The 17235-nt window shown below is 45.3% G+C and overlaps 1 protein-coding gene across 1 annotated transcript in view; it reads left to right on the top strand.

Moving 5' to 3' along the window:
- The window catches only part of Ephb1 (EPH receptor B1), a 514312-nt gene extending 507748 nt beyond the window's left edge, over positions 1-6564 (top strand). Inside the window, exons 15-16 of the mRNA XM_008848545.3 lie at positions 593-748; positions 5121-6564. Coding sequence (XP_008846767.1) covers positions 593-748; positions 5121-5229 — 265 coding nt within the window. The 3' untranslated portion in view covers positions 5230-6564. The remainder of the gene's footprint in view (positions 1-592; positions 749-5120) is intronic.
- Positions 6565-17235: the final 10671 nt, after the last annotated feature.

Here is a 17235-nt window from a genome sequence, read left to right as displayed (position 1 = left end):
GCATCAGGGTCAAGGCAAGGGTTCTGCAGTTTAAAAGGATTTTCTAACTACAGTGAAACCTTACTAAGGAGAACTTTTCAAGAATCATCAAAGAAAAGATAGTGCCTTAAATAGAATAGTGGCTGTGCAAAGACGTGACCTGGAGAAAGATGGATGCGAAATTGGAGTGATTTCAAGATGGCACCCAGGCTTCTGATTTGCTTACCCACATGTCTACCTTGAGTGGCAGGCTGTTCCATTCCATTATTCAAGCATGGGAAGAAGAAAAACATGACCAATAGATTTTGGAAGGTTGTGTTAAACTGTGTATATATTTTAAAGGACCACATCTTTACATGATGAGTTACTATGTTTGATAAAGAAATTGGAGGCTTCCCTTCCCTTTAGCTGAATACCATGCCAATCTGTCAGTGCCGTTAGATGACTGTGACAATGCTCAGAAACAGGGGACTCTGGTCCCTCAGCTCCAGGTCAGCCCAGAGCTCCATCTGACTAGGAGTGTCACTGTCCATGCACTCTGCATCAGCTTGGACTGAACCTCTGTCCATGCCTCTGCAGCTGTGGGGTCACCTGTTCCTCTCTGTCTTGCCAGGCCTTCCCAACCCCTGCTTGATCGCTCCATCCCAGATTTCACTGCCTTTACCACCGTGGATGACTGGCTCAGTGCCATCAAAATGGTCCAGTACAGGGACAGCTTCCTCACTGCCGGCTTCACCTCCCTCCAGCTGGTCACCCAGATGACATCAGAGTAAGTGATGAGACTGTCCTCTGTCCAGTGCACAACTAGGTGTCAAGGCCCTTTTCCCACTAGAGAAGATGATGTGGGTCGGAGCTCCTTCTCTGTATAGAATCAGGCCTGGGGATGGACCATGCTTTACAAAGATGAAGGTGGGTGATGAATTAGGGCTGGAGAATGGTGGTAGACATCTATTCTGGGCCCCAAATGAGAACCCTTCAAAGTCATAGCCATATGTCATTTGCCTAATCATGGAGAGTCTCCCACTCCCCGCTTTAAGTTTGTAAACTCAACTCATCAAAGAGAGCATCCAGATGGAAAAGAAGAACACAACAGCCAGCACTTTCCGCAACATCACAGGCAAGGCATCTCACTGATTCAGCAGCCTCTGCACTGCATGGGGTGTCGTCCTCACACTTTGACAGTGCTTGTAAAATATGCACACATTTCCACCCCCCACACATTATTTACCAGTCCGCTGCTCCTGCAGGAGTCTAGAGGAATACACAAAATAAAATTATTCAAATAAGATGAGAGCTAGAAAGGATCTTAAAGATCCATGTGGTCCATCATTTTCCCCAGAAGGGTCCAAGCAGCACCAGTTGTGGGAAATGTTAATAGGTTCTCCTTGGGAAAAAGGTCCCACGGTCAAATAAATTTGGGAAATACTGCGCACTTTATCACCCTCGTGGAGATTCACAGCTCATATTAGCATTATAAAGGCCACGAGAAATTCTGAAATAAAGAAACCAATTTCAAATTATTAAATACCATAGAACCATATTTTTGAGGGACAGGTTTTTATGGAACTGCAATTTGGGAAATATTTATCTACTTTCAATCTTTCTATTCAGCAGATTCTGAAATGCTGTGACACTGGTGCTCACATGAGGCAGTGGGCAACAAGCCTACTTTTCTGGCTGCTGGTGCAATGATTCAACATGCCTCTACCTGTTCCTCCTCCTCCTAGGGCCACATGGGTTCTAAGTCTTCTCTGGTCACTGGAATGTTCTGGGGACCTTTAAGAAGTACAGATGCCTGGGTCTGGCGATGTGCCTCAGTTGATAGAATACATGGCTAGCATGCAGTATGTCCTGCATTCAATCCCCCAGCATAGCAACAGCCAGGTGTGGTGGAACATGCCTGTAATACTAGCACTTGGGAGGTAGAGGCAAAAGGATCAGAGTTCAAAGTCAAGGTTAGTCTTGGCTACAAAAGACTCTGCCTTTAAAAAAATGTACTGATGCCTGGTTCCTAACCCCAGACTTTTGACTAATTGATGTTTGGTGAGATCTAGGCTTGATTTTAATGCTCCCCAGGTGATTCTGATGTGGAGCAGAGTTTGGGAACCACTGGAATGACTAAAGCTTTTGCTTTCTATGTGCATAGAAGTTCAAATAATTCTAACCAGGAAATCAGTTCCTCCCTACAACTCTCTCTCTCTCTCTCTCTCTCTCTCTCATACACACACACACACACACACACACACACACAGGACCTCACATGTTTTATGGGCTACAGTGTATACTAACTGATGGTGGCCTGGGATACACATCTCTCATCATGGAGGACCCATCACTCCACCAGGCAGAAACAAACACTGACTGATCACTTGTTATGTCTTGGACACATTGTTGACTTTGGGATTCTCCCCTGGTCAAGCCAATTGCTGCATCTAGGAGAGATGAGTGGAGATCCATTTTGAGCCCCAGAGCAGTGACACGGCTTCTAGACACTGACTACTTCAAGCACATCTTCCTGTAGTTGGGGTTTATCACTGAGAGCTTTACACTTGTCGTAAATGATAGAGTCTGCATTTTCTCCAGGGGGATGGTTTGAATGTGCATCTAACCTTAAATCCACTAAATGGCAGAATATGTTTTTAAAAATATTTTATTATGTTTATTTTATATGTATGAGTATATTGCCTGCATGTATGTAAGTGTACCTGTGTCAAGCAATGCCTGCAGAGGTCAGAAAAGGGTGCTGGGTTCCCCTGGAACTGGAGTTATGGATTTATGGTTACTAGCCACCATGTGGTTGCTGGGAATCGAACCCAGATCCTCTGCAAGAGCAGCCAGTGCTCTTAACTGCTGAGCCAACTCTCCAGCTCCTGTGGTGGAATATGTTTTTAAATGGTCCATATCCTGGTGATGCTTGGAAGGACACCCCTACATCATGAATGACTGCCAACTAGACAGCAAAGAACTACAATAAAGTTAGAAAGAACCAGCCTTCCCATCCTGCACAACTCAACCCTAACCCTAACCCTAGATGCTCAGAGGGGCAGAGAGAAGTGGCTGCTTGTGGAGTCAGGGATACTCCTGTCTGCCCACTCTCATCTTCCTGCATGGGTAGGGTTTTGTCACATTCCCCCCCACCCCACCTCCGTGTCCGGCCCATAGAAAGGTTTGAGAGGAAGCCTGCTGGTGGACTGAGAGCCAGGCAATCTTAATTTGAATCCCACCTCTGTCGCTGTTTACCTATTATGTGATCTTCAGCACATTAATTAAGTTCTCTGAATGCTATTTGTCTTGTACGGAAAAGTACATGTAAGAACACTGCCCATATCATGGGTTTGTAGCAAGACAGATAGAATAGTGTGTACTAAGCACTTGGCCCATTCCTGCCCACAGAGAAAATGGATGCTGTGAAACTGTGATTATCTTTGACTTTGCAACATTTTCTCCATGTTTTTTTAAAAAATGCTTGCCTGCAGGTTTAGATGAGATAATATGTGGTGCAAGGATGTACTTGAGCAGTGTTCTGTATTCTCTTCAATTAAGGAAAGATGTGTGGGCCTCCAGGGCTGGAGAGATGGCTCAGTGTTTAAGAACACTGGTTGTTCTTGCAGAAGACCTAGTTCGAATCCCAGCACCCACATGGCAGCTCACAACTGTCCATAACTCCAGTCCCAGGGGATCCGACAGCCTCTTCTGACCTCCATGTGCATTGCACAACATGGGTGCACTTACCTACATGCAGGCAATGCATGCATACACATAAAATAAAAATAACAAATAAAAAAAATTTAAAAAGTTAAAAAGAAAAAGATGAGTGGGCCTCCACAAGGTCAAATTTAAGCCACGAACTTGTTCATATTAATTCTCACAGCTTGCAAATGAATCTAACCCAAAACTCTATCTCAGACATTTTCTTTGGATTCTTGCTTGGGCAGATATTTTAAAGTTATTTTGAGATCACCCTTCTTAAAAATGCATGGCATTAAAATCCAAACAGATTCAGAGGAGGCATCAGAGGACCAGGCAAGTCCCTCATCTCATCATTCTCAGTGGGTGTTCACTAATTTTTGCAGAAAGCTCTACAGAAAAGCCAAAAGCCCCATAGAGTGCAGACTCAGTCAAATAAATTGCAGAGGAACTTTCTGGTCCACTTGAAGGTCATCAGTCCACCTGAAGGTCATGGACAGGTTGTTCCAGGACCCACAGGTGAGGAATAACACTCAACACCTGCAGACAGATTGGAATGAGGCCCACCGCATGGAGAACATGAGTTTGAGCAAAAGAGTATTATAACTGTGTGCTGGGGAGATGGCTCAGTCAGTAAGCATGGGGACCCAACTTCAATCCCCAGAACCCATGTTAAAAAGCTGGGTGAGCCGGGTGTGGCACACGCCTCTAGTCCCAGCTACTCAGGAGGCTGAGGCAGGGGGATCACTTGAGTCCAGGAGTTCTGGGCTGTAGTGCGCTATGCCGATTGGGTGTCTGCACTAAGTTTGGCATCAGTATGGTGACCTCCTGGGAGCAGAGGATCACCAGGTTGCCTAAGGAGGGGTGAACTGGCCCAGGTCAGAAAAAGCTGGGTGACATGGCGTGCACTGACAATCCCAGTACTTGGGAGGTGGAGACAGGCAGATTCCAGGGCTCTCTGGCCAGCAAGTCTAGTATAATTGGCAAGCCCCAGGCCAGTGAGAGATACTGTCTCAACGACAACACCAACACAACAATAAGCAAATCAACCAAAAATGGTGGATGGTGACTGAGAAAGGACACTCAAGATCGACCTCTGACCTCTACATACATCTCCACATATGAGTATGCACATCCATACACACATACACACAGACACCCACACGTTCACACACATACAAAAATAAAGGATAAACAATGAAAGACAATTTATAATCAGGATATTGCCAAAATTTGGTATTAAATTAGGCTACTTGGGTTTTAAGCACATTTCTTTGCCTACTCTACTATTTTTTGAAATTTTCTAATTGAATTTTTGTGTTTATCATACAATATAATTTGATGGTACTTAGATGTCCTCTCTATTGAGAACCATGCCTTTGGTGATAAATTTGGATCTGTATGAAGCTTCTCTGATACTAATGTGGCTCCTTTTATGGCCTTTTCCCTCCTAGGGACCTCCTAAGAATAGGGGTCACTCTGGCAGGCCATCAGAAGAAAATCCTGAACAGCATCCATTCTATGAGGGTCCAGATGAGTCAGTCACCAACAGCGATGGCATGAGAACTCTTGTCTTCATGGGGGAGGAGAGGAAGGAAAAGGACCAGGGTCAAGAGGGAGCCAGAGCATGACCATCGTGGAATGTGCTAGAAAGATCTGCTTCTTGGCTGGGAAATGTGTGAAGCAAGAACTGGTTGCTCATTGTCAACCTTCGTTTCTTGGTGACAGAAGCATGTAGATGCCCTGGGAACCAAATACATAATAATACAGATAGAGAAAGGTGATGTCAAACAGAAGCGAAGATGAAGCCGTATGCATCCGGGAACCAGGGTGAAGTCAGTTCCCATCCACGGGGGCTGGAGTTGTCCTTCTGAAGGAAGAAGGGAAGGAGGTGGAGGGAAGGAACAGAAGCTGTGGTGTTCCATTTTCTTCCTCACCAATGACGTTCTTTGCTTTCCTCCTTTGGCACTCCTCCCCAAGAGTCCCTCCTCCCTCCCCTACATCCATTTCCCTTTGCTCATGACTCCTGTAGGGACGTTTCTTGAAATAAAACCCAGCTCCTGAGTCTCCAGATGTCGTTCTGTCAGTTGCCAAAGGACTTTGCTGACCACTACTGCATGGGGATCCAACCAATTCAATTAATGTCTTCATATTGAAGAAGAGATGTACCTTCAATTGAAAACCTTGTTTTTCTTTTGTTTGCATTTTCTGCAAAAAGGAAAAAAGAAACCACAAATTGGAAAAAAAATAGAAAAACCTGTTTCCGTGTGCAAGCGCACACATGTGTGTGTCTGCGTTATAAAACGACTGTTCTTGTTCGTAATAGATGCAAACAAGAAAAAGAACTGGGAAGGTTTTGCCCCTGGAAGGTTGAAAGGGGCTCGAATATATTGTTGGCTTGGCTTTCTGGTTGGCCCAGTGGTTCAATGGGAAGAGAAAAGAGGGAGGGAAATAAAATGAAAGGAAACTTTAAAAACATTCCGAAGAGTTTGCAAATTCAGACAGGAAACAGGTGAGTGGTTTGAATTGGATGCAGTGTGGGCCTTTCTAGAATGATACTGACTGATGAGTTATTCTGGATAACATCTGACGAGAAGGAGAAGGAAAGTATTTCTGGAGAATGCTCTTCCACATCCCTGGAATCAGCGATTTTAGAGGCGGCAAGGGAGAACTCTTGCCTAACCTGTGGACAGGCTTCAGCCGCATGGCACCCGAGGAATGTTTCAACTGTGTCTGTGTTTCTCTTTACATTCCTCATTGTACCTCATTGCTCATTGTTCGATTCACTTTTGTAAATTCCACCTAACATTGAAATATTTTTAATTTCTCCTTTTACCTTACTCTCTTTGCTGATTTTATCTGTCTAATTAAAAAGAGCAGAAGCATGTCTGGGTTTACTTACAACGCTGTCAGAGTGTATGTGTCCCTGGACCCAGATGGGTGATTCCAAAGTTACCAGGAACCTGTAATACCTGTTCTCTGTAATGTGATCTGACCTTCTGCATCCTGAGAGGTGGAATATATGAGATGGGCTGAGAGGAGGAAAAGTGAGGGAATCCTCACTGAGAGGGAAAGAGTCACCAGCAAGTAAACACAACTACTGCTCTGTATCTGTGAACATGCAGTCTGTGCAGTCTGTGAACATGTGTCTGTGAACATGCAGCCAGGGAGATGTGAGGTTTAACAGGAGCCCTGGTTCCCAACTAACTAATGTAATACATCTGTAAGCCAGTATGAACCTTTCTCCCTCAGCCTAGGTAACTGATTTGGGAATGTCCTAGTTTGATTTCTGTTGCCATGATAAAATACCATGACAAAAAGCAGGTTAAGGAAGAAACGGTTTATTTGGCTCATAAATTCCAGGTTACAGTCCATGTTTGCAGAGAAGTCAAGGCAGCAGGAGCTTGGAAGTACAAGAACATGAAGCAGCCAGTCACATCCAGTCAAGACCAGCGAGGGATGGATGCCTGTATGTCTAGTCTTACACAGACCAGCACCCAAAGCCAGGGGATGGTGCTGCTCACAGTGGTTTGAGTCTTCCCACATCCACTCTTAAGGTTATCAAGACAATCCCCACAAGACATGCCCACAGGCCAACCTGGTCCAGACAATCCCTTATTGAGGTGCTTTTCCCAGGGGCTTCTAGTCTGTGTCAAGTTCATAATTAAAACTAACAATCACAGGGAGGTTCTGACATTCTGAAGTTATCAGCCCAGAATTTCTATAGTAGAAAGCCCCTTCAAAGAGGCTCGCAGCCTGAAAATGCAACTGCAACTCGGGTGAGCTCATCTTAAAGAACCACCATGAACCTGACTCATGAAGGATGGGAGAAGCTGGAGAAGGAACACCCTCAGGAAATTCTCACGTGGTCTGCTAAGAGCTCCAGTTCAGCCAGGCGGGTAGAAAACAAATTTTCCCTGTCAACTGATTATCAATTCCGTGTACAGTTTACTAATCACCCCCAAGACCTCAGTCCATGAAGTGTCTTACAAGTCAAGAAATTTGATGAATTTGCTCTCAATTTTCCATAGGAATGAGTTTTAATTTGTCACTGAATTCCTCAGCCAGCATCTTCAACCCAAAGGGCTTTATGCAGTTCTACCAGCATCAGCTCAGTCAAAGCAGGGTCAAGATGGAAGTTGTGTCAAGCCCTTAAGTTTGGTACCACCGTGAAATCCAAGAAAGGACAGAGAATGAGAACTCAAATCATACAGAGGAAAATGTGAGGGATGAGCAGAGCCCAGGCCAAGAGACAGAGTTCTCAGCAGGACAGGGATGACCAAGCTCTCAACAACTCCACCCTACAATGCCCTACATGGTGTCAGATTCGAGGCTGTGCCATCTCTATCCCTGGATCAACACAGAGCAAGAAGCTGGAAGGGGTCTGAACGATGTCACATGCAAGCGGGATGTCTATGCCAGGCATGTTTTTAAAGTGCTTTGCATGTCTGAGCTATTGTCCTCACTATAAAGATGTGAAGTCAGCAGATCTTCCATTGTTCCCAACTCAGAAACCGAGGGACAAAGACCCTTCACAGATCACATAGCATTTTAACTTAGGCATTTGACCGTAGCTCCTAACCACCATCCCAATGACTATGCTATTAGACTTGGATTGATAGCACCTGTGGGGTAAACACAGCCCACAGACCCAAACTTCAGGTTTATGATTTCATAGACCCAGGGTGGAACACCTCATAGTGGCCAATTGGTGCTGAAGCTGCTGACCCAGGGGACCACACTGTGAGAACCTCTGCACTATATTAACCTTCCTCAGAGTTAAGAACATTCAGTGTAAAGCCCCTGGCTCAGGAAATGTGCCAGTTGTTGAAGTTCTTGAGAGTCCCCGAAAGAGGAGAATGAACCCTCACACTCTTGGACAGGCAGTGATGGGGCGACTGGCAGGCTCTGATCTCTGTACAGAGGTGTCTATGTCCATGAGCACCTTTGGCTCCAGGGCCCTTTCCTCCCAGCTTTAAGAGACTTCCCTGGGGAGGATGCTCACTGGCAGCGAGACCTCATCCCTCTAGATTTCAGTTACACATGCTGCTACATCATCATCATCCAACTGGGACCTTTTTGGGGTGAGGGAGTGCAGGTGATGGAACCTAATGCAAGCATGCTACCATCGAGCCACATTTTAATTTCAAGATATTCCTTTACACATTATTTATATTGTTATTTAAGAATTTCCTATGGATATGCAATGCATTTTGGTCATATTTACGCCTCACACTCCCCCTCCTCCTTCTAGGCAAACCCCATATCCCCTTCCCAACTTGTTTTCTCTTTTTTTTATAACCCACTGAGTTCAGTTAGTGCTGCCTATATGCACATGGACATAGAGCCATTCCCTGGCACTTAGGCAACCTACCAGGGGCCACACATTAAAGACAATTGCCTCTCTCTCTCCCAGCAGTCTTCAGCTATCCATAACACCCCATGAGGGGTGAAGCCTCGTGATCCCCTCCCCTGTCCATGCTGGAATGTTGACTGGTTTGACTTTATGCAGGTCTTGTCCTGGCAACATAGTTATTGTACATTCCTGAGTGCACTGGCCATATCATGTCCAGAATTCATTATTTATTTATTTTTATCTTGCAAATCTACTTTATTTTTTTATTTTATGTGTATGAGTACATTGCCTGCATGTATGTAGGTACATTTGTGTTGTGCAATGCCCACAGAGAGATCAGAAGAGAGTATTGGATCCCCTGGAACCGGAGTTATAGACCGTTGTTAGCTGCCGTGAGAATGCTAGGAATTGAATCTGGGTTTTCTCCAAGAGGAATTAAGGGCCCTTGATGGGTTCCAAGCTGCTGGCAGTCACAGTGCTGCTCCTGGGTATGCCCAGGATGTTTGGGCTGCCTGCTTAGAGTTAGATAACCTCTCAAGGAACTAGTCCTTGGAGAGAGCCGATTCCCCCTCCCTCAGCTTCCACTGATTGCCTGCAGCTCCTCATCGTGAGGTAGGATCCCTTGAAATGTCCTCAATCTACCTTGGTATTTCAACTGGTTTGCTCAGTAATCAGTGGCTTGTGGGCTAGAAATTCAAGCTAACAAAATTCAGCTGCATCCATTCTGAGCAGCCCAGGATATGGCTCAGAGAGAGGAAGACCATAGAGGGTCAGCAGGGTGGGGGTCACCACTGACAGTTAGGAAAGTGTTAGTTATTGCTTCTGAGTCAGGAGTTACAGGAATGGAGACTGCGTGGGGAAACACTAGAGATTACACCCGCATCCCATGTTCTCTGCCACTTCAACACACAGAGGAAGAAAGGAAGACTTAGAAAGAGGACAGAGAGCAATAAAGATGGAGATACAGGATTACAGGAATAAGGGGATAGGGCGGGGCTGGACCAGCGAGGCAGAAGGCAAAAGGGAGAAACTATGAAGTTCAATTTAAAATGCAAGCTCTGCCGGGCACGGTAGTACAGCATTCAGGAGGCAAAGGCAGACAGAGCTCTGTGAGACTGAGGCCAGCCTCCTCTACATGGAGAGTTCCAGCCCACCTGGGGCTACAGGGAGACCCTGTCTCATAAAAACAAAAAACGAAAACAACAACCCCCTCTGAAACAAAAACAAAATACAGCTCCTGAAACCTTTGTTCTGTTCTAAAACCTTTGTGATGTAACCTGAGGATTTTATCATCATTTTAAAAATAACAATGGCTCTGTCACCAACTAGCTAAGAACACATTAGGTCCCTGACAAGTGAAGTAAATAGAAGGCATGGCTGTGATGGAGAATCAGCAGCACACAGGCACCATCCAGCATTCTCCATGGGTGCTGTTCACACAGGCATCATAGGATCTTTTTCAAAAGCAGACACCTTCTATCTCCTTCCAAGACATCAATGAGGCTGATGGCAGAGGCAGTGTTAGAATGGAATCCCTGAGGTCACAGAAAGGGTGTCAAACAGTGGGGAGAGTGTCTAGATCACACTGGAAGGCCACTCAGGTTGACTGAGACCAGTGGTGGCTGTGCTCACTACTACCAATTCTCAAGAGTCCAACAACGTTCATATGAGAACAGGTTCATAGTGAGGTGAGAACAGACTCAGCCCCTGGCAGAGTACAGGTGTTGGTGGGTGGGGCCCTGTGCTCTGTAGACCTAAGCAAGGGTAGGTGAGATGAACAGGTGCCTCCATCACACACCTAGGAAAAGAGATCCCTTACTCCCCTGCATCCCTCCTGGCTGGCTTTGTCATCAAGGGCCCTTGATGGGTTCCAAGCTGATGCTGGGAGTCACAGTTTAGCATATCACATCCCTCATTTGCACCTCCTGGTGATTCCTCAAATGAGAGTGACACAGGACTGGTCTTCTTGTCTCTGTGCCCATACTCAGTACACTACCTGCCTTATGGACAGTGCTGGAATGTTTGCCAACTGAAGTAAGTTTGAACTGAGAAAGTTTCGTAAGTCATTATTTCACCTGAAGAAACCCCTGACCTTAGATAGCATGCTTTAAAATAAATTAATCTCTGGGTATTTCATTGGTATCTTTCTCATTTACTCTTAACTTCTATCAGTCGTAGCCTACCTTAATTTTAATTTTGTGAAGTTTAAAATACTCCCTTTTAACCTTGTCTGAATCTTTAACATGATGTCACAGTCTTCCCCAGAGCCCTAGCTCAGGGCTCAGCAGCTTCCCACTGAATGTCAGTCACTGCACAAAGGCCTTGAGAGGCAGACACTAACTCCACTCATTACTGGTATCACAGAGGCAGGTCCAAAGGCAGAGAGGAGCAGGGGCAGAGGGCAGCCTATCCCAAGAGAAACCTGGGGATTGTGTTCTGAACCCTTGACTGTGGGCACTGTGTTCTGCCAAGGTGACATCTGGCTGTTTGGGGAGGCTAGGCAGAGCTTCTCTGTAGTTTCCCCCAACAAACTGGCTTTTTTAATGGAAGATAACCTGAAATCATGATGCCCCTGACTACTTCCCAAGTACTAGGATCACAGGTATGTACCACCATGCCCAGCATATGTAGGGCTGGGGATCAAACCCAGGGTCTCCTGCATGCTAGGCAAGCACTCTACCAATTGAGTCACATCCCCAGACTTACACACTAATGCTTTCTTCCTTCAAAGAGTTATTGAAACTTCCTGAAGGCATCCTCACTCAGAATTCTATAGCTTCCTGTTCAACCAAAGGAAACAAATTTAAAATAAGAAAACAAAGCCTGGTCTGGTGGCTCATGCCCTTAATCCCAGCACTTGGGAGGCAGAGGCAGGTGGATCTCTGTGAGTTCAAGGCCATCCTGGTCTACATAGTGAGTTCCAGGACAGCTGGGGCTACAGGGAGACAAAAAAAAAAAAAAAAAAAAGAAAGAAAGAAAGAAAGAAAAGAAAAAAGAAATAAGAAAATAAAACCAAATTATAGGTAAACGAGCTTCCTTCTAAGCTCTCCAGCCCATTCTATTCTGTTCCCTAGAAGAGAACCTGTCTCCCTCTCCTATTTAGGTTTCTTCTTCCAATCTTATTGAAGTTATTTGCCTGCACATGACCAACTGCTGTAGCTCTGCAAATGGGTTGCAGAATCCAAGTTCCAGGCATAATCTTTGTGGCAGAGCTCAACTTTGCAAGTAATTTGATCAGAGATATGAACAGAGCCATGGGAGCACAGAAACAGAACTGCTATTGTCCCAGGAAGTCAAAGAGGGTATCCCCACGGGGAGCTCCTTCACTGGAACTGGAGGGAAGGGGTTGCCGAGCTAGGATGCAAACAGTGGAGGGAACTGCTGGTCTTTGCTCAAGTTTCAGAAGTCAAATGCAATGTCTATGGGATCGTTCTTTGAGGCTGAGGAATAAAGGGCTAGTTGTAGGTGGTTGGAGGGGTGGGCAGGGCCTGCACCATGAAGGACCTTATATGACAGGACAAGGAATCTGGCTATAATGCTAAGCGAGGGATGGAAACTGAGTTGCAACAAGAGAATTTCATTGGATACAAATCACAGTCCACAGATGGAGAATAGAAGAGCAGGAATTGAACACAACTCAGGGAGACTGATCAGAAAGCTGATAATCAGGCAGGTGACCACGGTGGTCTGGGTGGAGGGTGGAAACGGTGGTGGAGGTGGAGAAAAACAGAACCTTCCAAGAAATGCAAAGGAGGCGAAATCAGCAGAAAGGGAGGGGATTATGGCTGCCAGAGTTACTGAGGAGCTAAGGTGACCCCCTCAGACTCATTTGGGTGCCTGGTGGACTTTGATATAGCAACCGAGACAGGAAGTACTAAGGAAAGAAGAAACCTGAGCAAAGGAGAGATAGTACCAATGTGACCACTGGGTCCAAAATTCCACAATCAGCAAATTTGGGGTAGCAATACAGTTTGGGGGCTAACCTTTTCCAAGACTGTAAAGTTATGGAAGTAGAAGAGTTGACTGCACAGGAACATGAAAGTGGAGAAGGAAGTGAGCCTGCACGGAACTTTAAGGCACAGCCTGTTTAACCACAGGGCTATAGTGGAAATCAGGAGCTGGTGGTGCCCATGTAGGCAGAGGAGTGAATTCCAGGGAAGGAATGGCCATTCTGAGGCTCAGTGCTGCCAAGAGGGCTCAATATGAGGTAAGCATTGGAAGAGGGTCAGTGGAACCAGGAATGGTGCTACACATCTGTAATCTCAGTGCCTGGGAGGTGGGGACAGGAGGAGAAGGAATTCAAGGTCATCCCTGGCTACAGAGAGGGTTTTAAGTCAACCTGGGCTATATGAGATCCTTCCTTAAAATGAAACAAACATCCAGTACTCTCTTATGGTGGCACATGCCTGTAATCTCAGCACATGGGAGGCTGAAACAGAAGGAGGATTGTGATGAATTCGAGCCTGTACTACATAGAGAGTAAGTGTGTGTGTGTGTGTGTGTGTGTGTGTGTGAGAGAGAGAGAGAGAGAGAGAGAGAGAGAGAGAGAGAGAGAATTATCCATAGGAAGGCATGAGTGACCTTGATAAGGGCACGTTCAGCACATAGGTGGTAACAAAAGATGCTGGCTGAACTGTGGGAAGAAAGAACATCATATGCTTTCAAAATGATTGTTTTTGAAGGGAGAAGAAAAATATGAATGTAGCTGGAGGAGGCTCTGGTCCATTGTTGCTAGTTTGCTACTTCTTAATGGGAGAGGCTTGGGCATGTTTAAAAGCTAATGAAAGAGAATGGGTGCAGAGAGTAGCAGAGGAGGAGGATAATTGAGAGGGTCAGGCCCCGAGGAGGCAGGGAGTGCAGGTGGAGGGATGCGTGGCTCCAAGTGCAGCAGTTCTAATTTGGTCTGGAGGGTGAATGAAATGAGGAACGACATGAGTTCCTAGCAGAACTCAAGCTCACCTTCCAATTTCCTTACAATCTAATCACTTAGTTCCCCTGGCCTTCTGTGTGGAAGCACCGTGATTGAACTCCCAGGCCTTGCCGCAGCCCTGCTGGAGTGATGAAGCAGGCACACCACTTCTGATGAAATGGGTGAGTGGGCAGAGAAAGGAGCTATTGAGGAAGAAATGAGATAGCATCACAGGCTCAGAGCCCAAGAATGGCTGCCCACTACCCATGGAGTGAAGTCCAAATTCCTGTCTGTGGCTACCTCTCCAGCCAAACTTCTTACAAGGCAACCCCTGTTACCTGGCCATGCCCTCTCTGTGCTTGCTCTATCAAGACTTCCAGGACTAGAGTTCCCTCCAACTCCTAAGCCTATGACCCCATAGGGCCATTTCCAATGCCATGCATCTTGTGAAGCTGCCCCTTTATGCAGTCAGTCACCTCCCTCTGTCTCCTACACAGTTGTTCTTACTTCTACTGCACTCAACCTAGCTGGTGCACCTAGCCGGTGACTGACTCCTTGAACACAAGGATTGAACCAGGTTCATTTTGTTGTTGTTGTTCTGGCACAGTAGTAGTTTATGGGAAGGATAGCATAGCCAGGTCAAGAGAGAACCCCAAAGGACAGAGTGGCCTAGGAGATTTACAGTTTTCTGAGAATAGGATCAAAGAGAGCCCAGTTACATAAAATGGCAGGTGGGCTAAGAGGTTCAATAAAGGTAAGAGTGCAAGGTTCCCATGTGTTAATGATGAACAATGGAAAGCTCGGGGGGCATTCACAAACATCCTAATGAGTGCAGGGGCCTGATAGTAGTAATAACTAGGAAAGCTATGGGTTGAGATATCTATCAGAGTCTAAAGACTTTCAGGCAAAATTCAGCCTCAGGACCCCAGTGTCTCAGGAACTTGAGCAGTGGGATGGGAAGTTGAACCTGGTAATAGCAAACCGAGGCTCCACTCACTGATGGACAAGCAGTCAGAAGGCTGTTGCTGGGCTCCAGGGGCTTTGCAGGGTACTGGCTATAAGCTATAAGGTCATGACATTAACTCAGCATTGCCATCAAAGCGAAGTCACAGGCAGGGCAAGTCGAGGCCTGTTTGGAGGCCAGAGCTCCAGCCATAGGAACAGACAGGCAGCCAGCAAGTGTCTGACTGTGATACACCAAAGAGTGGAGCCAGAAAGCAGCATGGCCCAGTAGCAGATAGGTCAGGAAAACAGAGAATTTGTCTTTCTAGGCCAATTCGGTATCTACCAACCTCCTCCAGCTTGTTTTCTCCAGCAGTCACAGAGGGAAGAAACAGCTAAGCCAGATACAGTTGGGAGGTTGGATTGTTTCCAAGAGGCTCTTTATTATATAAGCCCAGGTGTGTACCACAAACTCCCTGTTCAGATGCTGTGGAATCTGCTAACCATGGAGATGAGCAGTGTATATATATATAGTCAGCTTAGGGCTTATCTGCCTGCATTAGGCACCTTGACAGGAAACGAAGGCCTTAGAAATTGTCATGATTCTAAGCTGTGTGGAAGAATAGGACTCTTCCAAATCTGAGAAGTTGATTCACTTTTTGCTCAATTGTTATGGTTCTGTGCTGACTCTCTAAGACATCACTCTACCCCAGGATAAAGCAGTTGCCATGTTCCCCACATGTGCTAGGTAAGGTCTGGACAGAAGAAGCTAAGCATAAAAGTGCCTGACTCTGAAGGCCACTAGGGTTTAGCATGCAAACTGGGCTTCCCCTGTTTCACCACAAACATCTTGGGAATGTCTGACCACAGCCAAAAGATGCTCAGAGGAGACAAGATGGTTAGGGCTCTCATACCAAGCTTGGATATAAGGAAGTCAGTTGAAAGTGTTCTACATTTAGAATTTAACGTAAGTCTTTTAGGCAGCTAATGAGAGGAGGTGCTCCTGGGGTGGAATGTGAAATTACAACCACTTGAGAAGATCTCAAAACTAATAATCACAAGTTCAATAACAGACTTGATGATAGCAATTGTAATTTTGTGTATTTACTACAAAGCCAAGCAAACCAATTATTCATAAGTTGGTATTACGATGCCCATTTTTGAAATGAATTGCTAATATGGTTTAGAGAGACTCAAGTAGTGTGTTCAAATCTAGATTGTACTGAAGAGCCGTATTCGAACTCAGGTTATTGTCTGAAGTATGCTCTTTGAGTCACCAAGTTTGATGCTGTCTAGTAATATTTTACCCACCAGTCATATCCTGTCAATAAAACAGTGGGCCATATATAAACCACATATAAATAATATAAAATCACATAACTCAGACCCTAGCTCTTGGAGCATGCTCAAAATCTGACAGTATTCGTTAGCTTATTCACTTCTATGGATTTGGGAATATGACCTAAAAATAGAAAGTGAATCGATGCCTGAGGTTTGTTGTAAAAGTTTCACTGCCTTCTGATAAAGGTCAGTCTTCAACCTCTATGGATTTGGGTTTTGTGAACTTCCCAGCTGCATGTATCTGTCATCTGAATCATTTCTGCCCTTCATCCTACACACATGTAGAGTCTCGGCCCAAACTTCGAAACACTCCAGGGCGGATCCCCAGGCTGCTTGTCATATTCGACCAATGGTTGTAGTCTAGAAAAATTTCATCAGTATGTTTCACTGACACATGGTTTGCTCATTCAAACAGGCCAGTGGCCTTTCTTCCCAGTACTAAATGAAATCTTTAGATTGAAGTTCAATTTCTGGGCCTGTCAGTCAATAAGAAGAGTTTTCTTCAGCTAAAGAACTGTTCAGGGATTTTCTTTGAATGCAAAGCTGTCCTCCAGGGGTCAAACTGCTGGGTTTCCACAGTGTGTTGAGTGAACCATTGAATGGCAATAAGATTTTTTAAGATGCGTGTATCCAACCTCTTTAAAGCTGTATTAGTTATACATTTACTATAAGGCACATTAGCAAAAAATACATCAATCATAAAAATATATGCATTATCTAGAAGAAACTGTAAATAATTCTTTCAAAATGAGGTTATTTTGGTAAAACTATGTCTTGGCCTTAAGGAAAATAACAACTAAACAGTAAGTGGTATAACTAATACGCTAATGTGGCAAAATACTGTGGAGGGAATTGAAAAGCAGAAGTTTGGAAACCTGCCAATCCCTCCCACTTCCCATTTTCAGTGGCATCCCTCTGGCACCCACAGGGCTCACATAGTCCGGGATATACACTTATTCATCCATGCTGAGGCCCTTCCCTCTTGTCTTCAACCTGGCCACCTTTAGAGCCTCAGTTCCAT

This window comes from Nannospalax galili, unplaced genomic scaffold (genome assembly GCF_000622305.1).
Source record: "Nannospalax galili isolate Female #2095 unplaced genomic scaffold, S.galili_v1.0 scaffold1264, whole genome shotgun sequence".
Classification (NCBI taxonomy): domain Eukaryota; kingdom Metazoa; phylum Chordata; class Mammalia; order Rodentia; family Spalacidae; genus Nannospalax; species Nannospalax galili.
Note: the sequence above shows the minus strand (reverse complement) of the source record. Positions and strands in the feature narration are given on the sequence as shown.